Below are 9,027 nucleotides of genomic sequence, written 5' to 3' on the forward strand. Positions count from 1 at the left end.
CATCATCGTCGCTTGCTTGGAAGTTTGATCTTGCAGCCATGACAGGAGAAAGGCGAAAACTTGGAAACCAGAATCCTTCCCAGTTGTAAAGATCAGAACCCCACCATGTTTCTTTAGGGAGTTCACCGAGCAAAGTAGAAGACATATTTGGAAAGCTAGAATCCATGACCGTGTTTGACAGCACTTTGCTTGCGGCGAAGAAATAGGCCGATCTCAGACAATAAAGAGAAGAAAGGGTAGTAAGTAAATGCTGACTAATGGAGGAAAACGAAGTGGCTAGCTATTAAAGAAACAATAAAGTTTTGTGTACTAATGGTGACTGGCGACCATGAATGTAAGAGAACCAGAAAAGATATGGTTAGCCGCCGATATGTCTCGTTAATTAGGCCATATGTATTCAATTATTGTTTTCACCGATCGAAAACGACAAGACGGCAACCACCCGAAGATCAATTTTAATTTTATGACAGGAGCAATTATGCAGAGATTGTGGCTATCAAAACAAGCTCTCGTCGTATTCATTGCATCACCCTTGGCAGGTACTGCTAATCTCATTATGGACTCTGATTCTAGGATTGCCATCTCTTGGGTTTGTAATGCTGATCAAAGACCATGGGATAAATGGGCCACTTTCAGCCAGATTGACTTGTCAATGTATCCATAGCCCATACCTGGCGTGAAGGGAACTCATTTTCTGATGCATTAAAAAAACATGGCATTGATACGGAATCTATGTTCTCAGTTTGGTGGTGACAAGATGCTCTACATGTTCATTGCTTCAGCCATATGTTATTTTGCAGGATGTAATCATATGTTAGTGCCTTTGTGCAACCATCAAGTTTAATCATGTAATCATGGATGGTTGATAGACCAATCTTGATGTATACTACATCTTACATCTTAATCACTTAAATCCTAACTTGGGTGAGCAAAAAAAATATATTATAGAACCGAACTGATAGAAAGGTTTGAATAAGAGAGATTCATACTATTTACATATGAAGCGATCAAACAAACAAAACTGTGCATTTCACCTTCATTTATCAGATATGAAGTACATTTACAAGATCATAAGAGTTCATTCCCATTTGGATTGAATCTTATGAGTGTGCCTAAAGTCACACCTCAGCACCAAAGTTCCATCCATTCTTCTCAAATTAAAGCTCTCCACCAACATGTAACAGGCAAATCTCCTCCACCCACTTTCACTTCCAATTTCTTCTTCTCTTTCAACCCTCACTTCACTCTCTCCTCCTTCAAACCAACCTCCCTCCTCTTGTAACCATCTCATTTTCTCCATGATTGCCAAACTCAAACCAACACTGCCCCTTCCCCCATCGTTTCTTGTTAGAGTTCTGAACCACCAAAACCCTCCATGGCTAATTCTGTTATCCTTCTCAGCTTGCATACCATAGACTGAAGTAAATTCTCTTTTCACAAGTTTACTGATATTCACAATATTTTCTTCATCGTTCTCATTGTCACATGAATGAATCTGTTGCCACCATTGCTCAAGTGTCATCTTGTAGAACAATGATTTCTTCATTTGTCGCCTTAGTCTACACTCCTCCCTCACAAATATAAAGGGACAGTACCATTGTCCGACAACAACAGAAAGTGACTTCTTGTTATACATAGGGAAATTGAAATTTGGAAGGCGTGTTCTGAGAGATGAATCAAGGCCTAGAGCCTCATTTAGTTGCAATCTATATGACCTCGAGATGCGAAGTTCCCATCCATTTTTTCTTAAAAATTTTGGAGGAATAGAATCAGTAGCAGTGGATTTAGCGAAGAAACTATGCCTGTGGTGGCGATGGATCTTGAAATGTTGATAAACATTTCTGTGATCAAATGGTTTTGGTTTTGCATCGCTTATAACATCACTGAAGAAGCAACATAGTTTGGTGTCTATCTCCCTTGAACTTGAACATGCTAGCCTGCAAATTTACAACATAAATAGAACTATATATTAATTAGAAGCCAAATACAATAGTTTCTACTTACTATATACATGCAATCAAGCAAACATATCAATGCAAATTTATGTGGCTCAAACTTTGAACTTAAACTGAAGTTAAATTACATAAAAACTAGCACATTTTGTTCCAAGCTGAATACCAAGTTTAGGTGAAATTTTCTCCAAGTAGTACAAAACGTAGATTTCATGCCCCAATTACACTCCCTACTAAGGCAGTCCAGCTTCCAAGTACACATTTCCTGAATGATCCAGGGTTTATCTATAAGGTTACTTGTAATTTAAAGTTCAAAAAGGTGACTTGGATTGTTGATTAGTATAGCTCTATAAGAAAGGGGAGCATACCCTTTGTATCTGCCTCTGGCTCGAATAACATAGTATCGATTGGAAGATAGAGGCTGATCAAGAACTGGGATAAACCAGACCCTAGTGACCGTAGTCTCTTCAACCTCTGATGCATGAACAACATTCAACATCTTGTCTTGAGGAAAAGGTAGCTTTTCAACACCCTTCCTCTTACATGCCCCAAAACAAAAGGTGTCTTGCTCTTGTGCTTCTTCATCTGTAATCACCAGATAACCTGAATAAGGACCTTCTGCAGGTGGCTCTGCTTCAAGAGCACTAGGAGACTTCCTGTATAGAGAAAGAGGCCTTGTTACATACATCAGAACACTTTAACACTGCCTCTCCCTATGTTCTGAGGTGGCCTGAGGGCCTGAGGGGGTCTTTGTTTATGATTGTTTCCTTATACATTAAGCTATAAAAGTTGTTTTGCAATAGAAAACTGAATTATTTGATTGATCTACACAAACAAGGACTGAGCACATGGGCCTTGATCTTCATGATTTCTTTTTTTGTTTTTAGTGGAAGCAAATGAAAAGCAGCAAGAAAGGTTGACAAATGGTGACCCCAACTTTAAATGACTAAGCATAGATAAACTAGAGGGTTCCACGAGACGGCAAAACAACTAATGCTTTAAACTTGCTTTCTTATCCACTCTTTTTTGTGTTGCACTTGCTTTTGCTGATGTATTACGCATATGCAACTTACTGATTGGAAAACAAATACAGACCTAAAAAAAGAATAGGCAATGCCAAAGCACATTTTATCTAGAAATGCGTACAAAAAGAGAAAAAAAAGGGAAAGCAGTGCTTGCTTTGTTATATCTTCTTTTATCACGCTTGTTTAATTCCAAACTTTACCTAAAAAAAGAGACATGAGAAGAATCGGGACATTATTAAGGATTTACAGTTTTGGAACTAGATGATGCCAATGTTTACGTCGTGGGATATTTGGATCAGGCAACGACGAGAAGCCAAAAATTTCACCCGTGATGCAAAATCAGAGCAAACTAGTTCATTATTTCGTTCAAGACTGTTAAGTTAATGGACAGGTCAGTGGATAGTAGCACTCTGCTTCAGCAGACAGTAACAAAGATAGGAGCATGCTTTGCTCGGTACAGTATGGGATAAGAATTAGTTGTGAGGGCAAAGAGAACTGTCTCATGAGTCATGACTATGCTATCTGTAAGAATGTTGAATGGTTTTATTACAAAGCAGTCTCCATGCCCATCTGCAAACCAGGTTTCCACCTTTAGCCAGTGTCTTGTACTGACTTCAGGCATGAGCTTCAGGCTGTTGGGTTGTAAGTGGCACCCCTGCATGAATCCTTTAAGCTCCTCCGTGTGAAAAATAGAAGTTCCACTTCGACGGCATTTTTCCTCGGAAAATCTTGGTGAATTTTTTCCTCTAGGGGAGACGACACAATCTAAGAGGAGAAGATGTAGACTTATTTACGAAAAGATTAAAGAAAAGGGGAATATGAGCAACCAGAGACAGCTGAAGGGCCTAGAAGTATAACAAGCAGCTGATATGGCATCCATATATTGTACTAACATGGCTCTTGTCATGGACTTTCTATTACTCTTCACAGAGTCAATTGGCTCTGAAATAATAATCCACATGATTGAGCTGTAATGTGCAACAATAAATTGAATGCTGACACCCTTAAATACAATCCTTTATTTTGTTTACTAAAGAGAACAATCGCTATCGTTTGCTGGCACTGGCAGCAGGTGAGTTAGCCTCCACTCGAGCACATGACTCAGATTATGAAAAGGGTGATGCAGGTATAAGTATCAATTTCCATGAAACCAGAACTCAGAAGAAGCTTGGAAAATTGTTGATGATTCGAGGGCATATAGTCATGGTTATTTTTCAGATCAGAAACACATTATTTAGAAACTCAGAGGTTATCCAGGAAAGATCTCTACCATCTGACCATGAAAGTTACGCATTTAATTTGAGAAATCTTTTAATAATTTCCATCATCTGTCCACCTGGAAACCGCCCAAGACATCCCCTCGCTGCTGCAATCTCATTCAACTCAAAAACTGAATCACCACAAAAGGCTTGAACTTGCTTGCATCTTCTCCCTTTTTCTAAACCAATGTCTTCATTTAGGTCTTCACCTGCCTTAACAGTTGGAAGAGGAAATGGATCAAGGGAAGTCTCCAAAACAACAGACTCCCCACCTATTGCACCCACATAATCTTTCAACTGGCACATTGTAAATGGAACTGGTTCAAAACTGTGGTCTCCATATTCTACAGGAGTAGAGTGGTCACCAGTGACACAAACAAAATACTGGAAATTCCCAGTTGATTCTGCCTGCCACAGGAGCTTAGCCAGCTGTCCTATAGCTTGATCTACAGCTTCCAATCCTTTTCCTTTGAAAACACTTGCCTTATCGTGACCTGCATCATCTATCGCCTGCATTATTTGGAATATCAATGAAATTGCATTACTTAATGACATGGAGAACTTTGTACATAGGTTTTCAGAACTACCATAACCATCAGACCTTGTTAACAAGGACAGAAGCCAAACATAAAGGCAAAGAGAAAGAAATAAACCAGTTTTCATGATAAAATATTCAGAAAGTCAAATGATTTCCATTATTTATCATACCCAGATACCCTGCCACTTTGAAATGAGAAGGTTTTTTCTTTTTTTTTTCAGGCAACATTGCAGAAAAGGTCCTCACTTCCATGAACAATAAATCAGGACTAAGTTTAACTTAGATCATCCCAGGTATCTCCCAACCAAGATTATATATTACAGTGGCATCAACCCTCAAGGGATGCAAACTCAAGGAAAGAAAATGGCGAAATTGAAGAAAATAATAGTGTATACGGTCCAGGAGACAGCTAAATACAGGAAACACTAATAAAGGCCAAAAATAAAGACTGATTCGTAAGGTCATCACCTTAATGTGGAGAAACCCAAAATCATAGCCATATGATCTACCAGGCTTGTGCTCATCCTCCCCTGGTACAAAAACACTAGGGCAAGATTGTAAAGGAGCAGAAAGTGCCTTAGCTATCGCAGTTGCTTTTGAAGTCAGAAGTGTACGATAGTCCCCAGTTGCACCAGGAGCTTCTAGGATGTCAATATGAAGGGATAGGCCCAATCCAGCAATAATTTTGGTGGGAGCCACCATGCAAGGCCACAAGCCATGTTTCTTTTCAAATGGAGGAACCTATAATGCATAATCAGAAGAGATATTTCAATAAAGCCATTTATCGGTATCTTATTACAGAAAGAAAGAAGTACACCAACTAGCAAAATGCAAACAGTTTTTCTGCTTAAGTGTTTTTCTCCACATTCCAAGATTTAAGGACAACACACCTCGATTCGAATACCACAGCCTCTCAAAAGGACTGCATTAGCGATGTTCTTCCCTTCTGCTAACCTTTTTGCATTCAAAGGGTGAGAAACAAGAATCCTTGAAATCTCCTTGGATAACTCATTAACAACTGCAGCTGTGTGTCTTGCTTCATCTGTATCATCTAAAGCCTTGGCTTCCAGAAGTAAGCGGTTGTCCTTCAATGGGTCAGTTCCTGATATATTTCCGCTCAGTCTTGGTCCTTTAACAACAACTCCGCATCGGTGTTCTGTTGCATACCTGTAAGAGATGAGTAAATGACTTAACATTAAATTTTTTACAACAGAAATGTAAAGCTTCAATCCTTAACAGAGTTCACAGAGAAATCAAGCCTTTCTTGTAACCATCTAGCCTAAACAGTATAAAAATTTCTGCTATGACATTTTCCAGGTTCAAAATTGCAATCAAAGGAAAGTCAAAAACCAAAATGGCCATATAAAATTAAAAACATTGTTGAGTAAGCTCAGGTATGGTACAGAACCAACTGCAGGAATATGACTACGTTAACTGACAATTACAGCAACTAAAAAACATCTGTACCTGACTCTTACTTCGTACTCAGGAAAAGATGGGAGCTTCATTCTATCCAGGGCAGCACAAAGGATAGGCCCCTCTTCTTCAAAATGCCTGTCAGCTCTCCTACTCGTAACTATGCCAGTTTTCTCATCCAAGGTTGCAAAATTTGACTGGAGACAGATAATTGTAATGGGTAATCATGTATAAAAAGTACCATCAAGGTGTTCTGAAGAAGATATATAGAACTATAACATATTAACTGGTTGGCAACAAAGAATAAGGAAAATCTTTAAGAAAATCATCCCTCTCATGTAAGTGATTAAGTTAGGAAATCATATGTGGAAAGAAGAAAGAGACTCAGTTTAATAGTTCTTAGGGGAAATGGAGATGAAAGAAGATGTAAGGTTTGCAAGTTAAAAATTGTATAGAATCAGCTCAGGCAACAAAAGTTATTAATATTAAATCAGAAAATAAAACAAAAGCTCCTAACCAAAGTTTCTTCATTCATATAAAAAATGATATCCACATTAAACTTAAAGCTAGGATGTTGAAATTCTTGAACCATAATTCTATAATCTGTACTTTGGATAGTATCAAATTATTTACCAACATGAGTTATACTTAATAATGGTTGAATACAGAAATAGTATGAGCAAATAATATGCCAAGAAGTGCGGGCAAGAAACAATGGGAAAAAGAAAAAATAGAGCCAAAACAGGTTACACACCTTGAATGCAATATCTCCAGGTGACATTGCCAACCCAGCACCCATGGACTCAAACGCACCACGTCCTCGGTAATATACTCTTGGATCATATCCCAACAGAGAAAGGTGAGCCGTGTCACTCCCACAACCCAAACCTACTTCCACTGGGTCCATGAGGCCATTAACTCCAGCTGATGCTATGGCATCCAAGTTTGGAACATTGGCTGCCTGCAGAGGAGTCTTATACCCAAACCTTGGTATTGACACGTCACCCAATCCGTCAATCAGCACAAATGCCACTCTTTGCTTTGGCTGCTGGGGACTGCCCATACTTCTGTATGTCTACCTTTATGCCTTATTCTGTTTACAGGCAGTGAACAAAAATGAAGTTGATAAATAGCCTACTTCAGTATGGTGAGTCAAGGAGTTTAAAGTCAGCAAAGCAGCCTGTTCCTACAGGAAGGAAAGATGCTCCAAAGCTTCAAGAGAATCTAAAAGAATTGTGATTTTATGCATACCAAACACCTGACAAATATAAAGTAACTGGCTTGATCAAAGTAATATCAGTTTGTCATTGTTTTTTGAAGTTAGAAATTATCAAAGTGATACCAACCAAAGAATTGTTTTTGAAGTTATATAAAAATGTGGCATAAATATCAGTTAGAAAAAAAAATAGAAATTGAAAAGTGTGGCAATTCAATCTACTTAATAAAAATCCAAGAAAACATTTTGACCTCAAATTGTAGTCTACTGCACATAAGCATTCAAATTTAATTTCCTATCTTGAAAGGTAAAAACTGGCATAGACTTTTCGCGAATAGTGACATATAGACAGTGAATTCACAAAATTGAAGCCAAAATACAAAACGGGCATCCCTCCTACTATAAGCCAAGATCAAGTAAAATTCAGAGCAAAGCTAAGAAGACATGCAAAAAAAAAAACAACAACAACAACAACCCATTAAAAAGTGAATTAAAACAAAACCCAATAAGCAGAAAAATAAAAAGAGAGAGAATTTATTATTACCTGAATAAAATAAACTTCAATGGTGATTAGCGCGAGCTTTCTTGAGCTGAAAATAATGATTAGAAGAAGAAGGAGGAGGAGGAGGTGATCTGGGTTTATCTCGAAAGGAATCGTTTAAAACTAATGTTTCTTTGTTCTATTGATCACTGAAAGGGCAATGGAGGTCCAGAATTCGATGCGAAAGGATGGGTTCTTTTCCTTTTTCTTTTTTTTTTTAAAAATTATTTCTGAGAGAATCTCAGGTGGCAGAAAAGAGAGCAGATATTACGTTACGTGTAGGCTAGCTCTTCCGTACGTTGGGTTGGTTTAAGGTTTTCTGTTTTTCCTATTTCAAAAATCTCTCCAAACTTCAAATAATATTTAAAAAAAAACAAAAAAAACTCTAAAGTGTTTTAAAATAAATATTAAGAAAGTAACTATAAAAAAATCTTAATGAAATGTGTATTTACAAATAAAGTAAGAATCTATTTATAAATTAATAACTTTTAATTTTAATTTAATTTTATTTAAAAGTTTAAATCATATTATATGTCTTATATCTTACTTATTACGTTATTTAACTTGATCTACACTTCTTGGGTTATAACATAATGGGCATTCACATATTTATTCATAACACTCTCTTTTGAATATTCATTATATTAAGAATATACCTCATTAAAACCTTACAAAAAAAAACCTTATAGGAAAAAATCTAAATGAAGAAAAAATAATACATAATTCTTTTCAAGAATACATTTTTGAAATACTGTTTTATTAAAAACTTATCAAGAAAAACCTGTGAAAAAAACCATGATACATAAAAAAGTATAATGCGTATTTTATTTCTCCCTATAATTTTATTATTTAATATCTTTAAAATAGTGCATTTTGATATTTTGTATCAACTTTGCAAATGTTGCAATAGGAAGGATTTTAGTAAACAAATTTGTTAAGTTGTCACTTGAATAAATTTATTGAACACTAATATCACTTTTTTTTTTTAGATCATAAGTAAAGAAGAATTTTGACATAATATATTTTGTTCGATTACCTATAGGTGGCGTTTGGTACATTACAATGCAATGTGATTACAGG

At 36.7% G+C, this 9,027-nt stretch overlaps 2 protein-coding genes across 3 annotated transcripts; both read right to left on the reverse strand.

The window, feature by feature from the left end:
• Positions 1-925: 925 nt before the first annotated feature.
• Positions 926-2,770, reverse strand: LOC110419107 (DUF1262 family protein (DUF1262)). Its single transcript, XM_021432000.2, has 2 exons — positions 2,321-2,770; positions 926-1,937 (listed from the first exon to the last, which is right to left on the reverse strand). Exons 1-2 carry the CDS (start codon positions 2,638-2,640, stop codon positions 1,079-1,081), a joined length of 1,179 nt encoding a protein of 392 aa, XP_021287675.1. The 5' UTR covers positions 2,641-2,770; the 3' UTR covers positions 926-1,078.
• Positions 2,771-3,860: 1,090 nt separating this feature from the next.
• On the reverse strand, positions 3,861-8,219 carry LOC110419106 (uncharacterized). Of its 2 annotated transcripts, none has more exons than XM_021431998.2 (6): positions 7,951-8,219; positions 6,945-7,376; positions 6,242-6,387; positions 5,665-5,941; positions 5,243-5,515; positions 3,861-4,746 (listed from the first exon to the last, which is right to left on the reverse strand). In XM_021431998.2, exons 2-6 carry the CDS (start codon positions 7,251-7,253, stop codon positions 4,264-4,266), a joined length of 1,488 nt encoding a protein of 495 aa, XP_021287673.1. In that variant the 5' UTR covers positions 7,254-7,376; positions 7,951-8,219; the 3' UTR covers positions 3,861-4,263. The 2 variants fall into 2 exon arrangements, with proteins under 2 accessions (XP_021287673.1, XP_021287672.1); XM_021431997.2 differs by having other exon boundaries at positions 6,945-7,283; positions 7,951-8,218.
• Between the last annotated feature and the right edge of the window lie 808 nt (positions 8,220-9,027).

This window comes from Theobroma umbraticum, unplaced genomic scaffold, assembly GCF_002168275.2.
Source record: "Theobroma umbraticum cultivar Fairchild unplaced genomic scaffold, ASM216827v3 scaffold_67.0, whole genome shotgun sequence".
NCBI classification, from domain to species: Eukaryota; Viridiplantae; Streptophyta; class Magnoliopsida; order Malvales; family Malvaceae; genus Theobroma; species Theobroma umbraticum.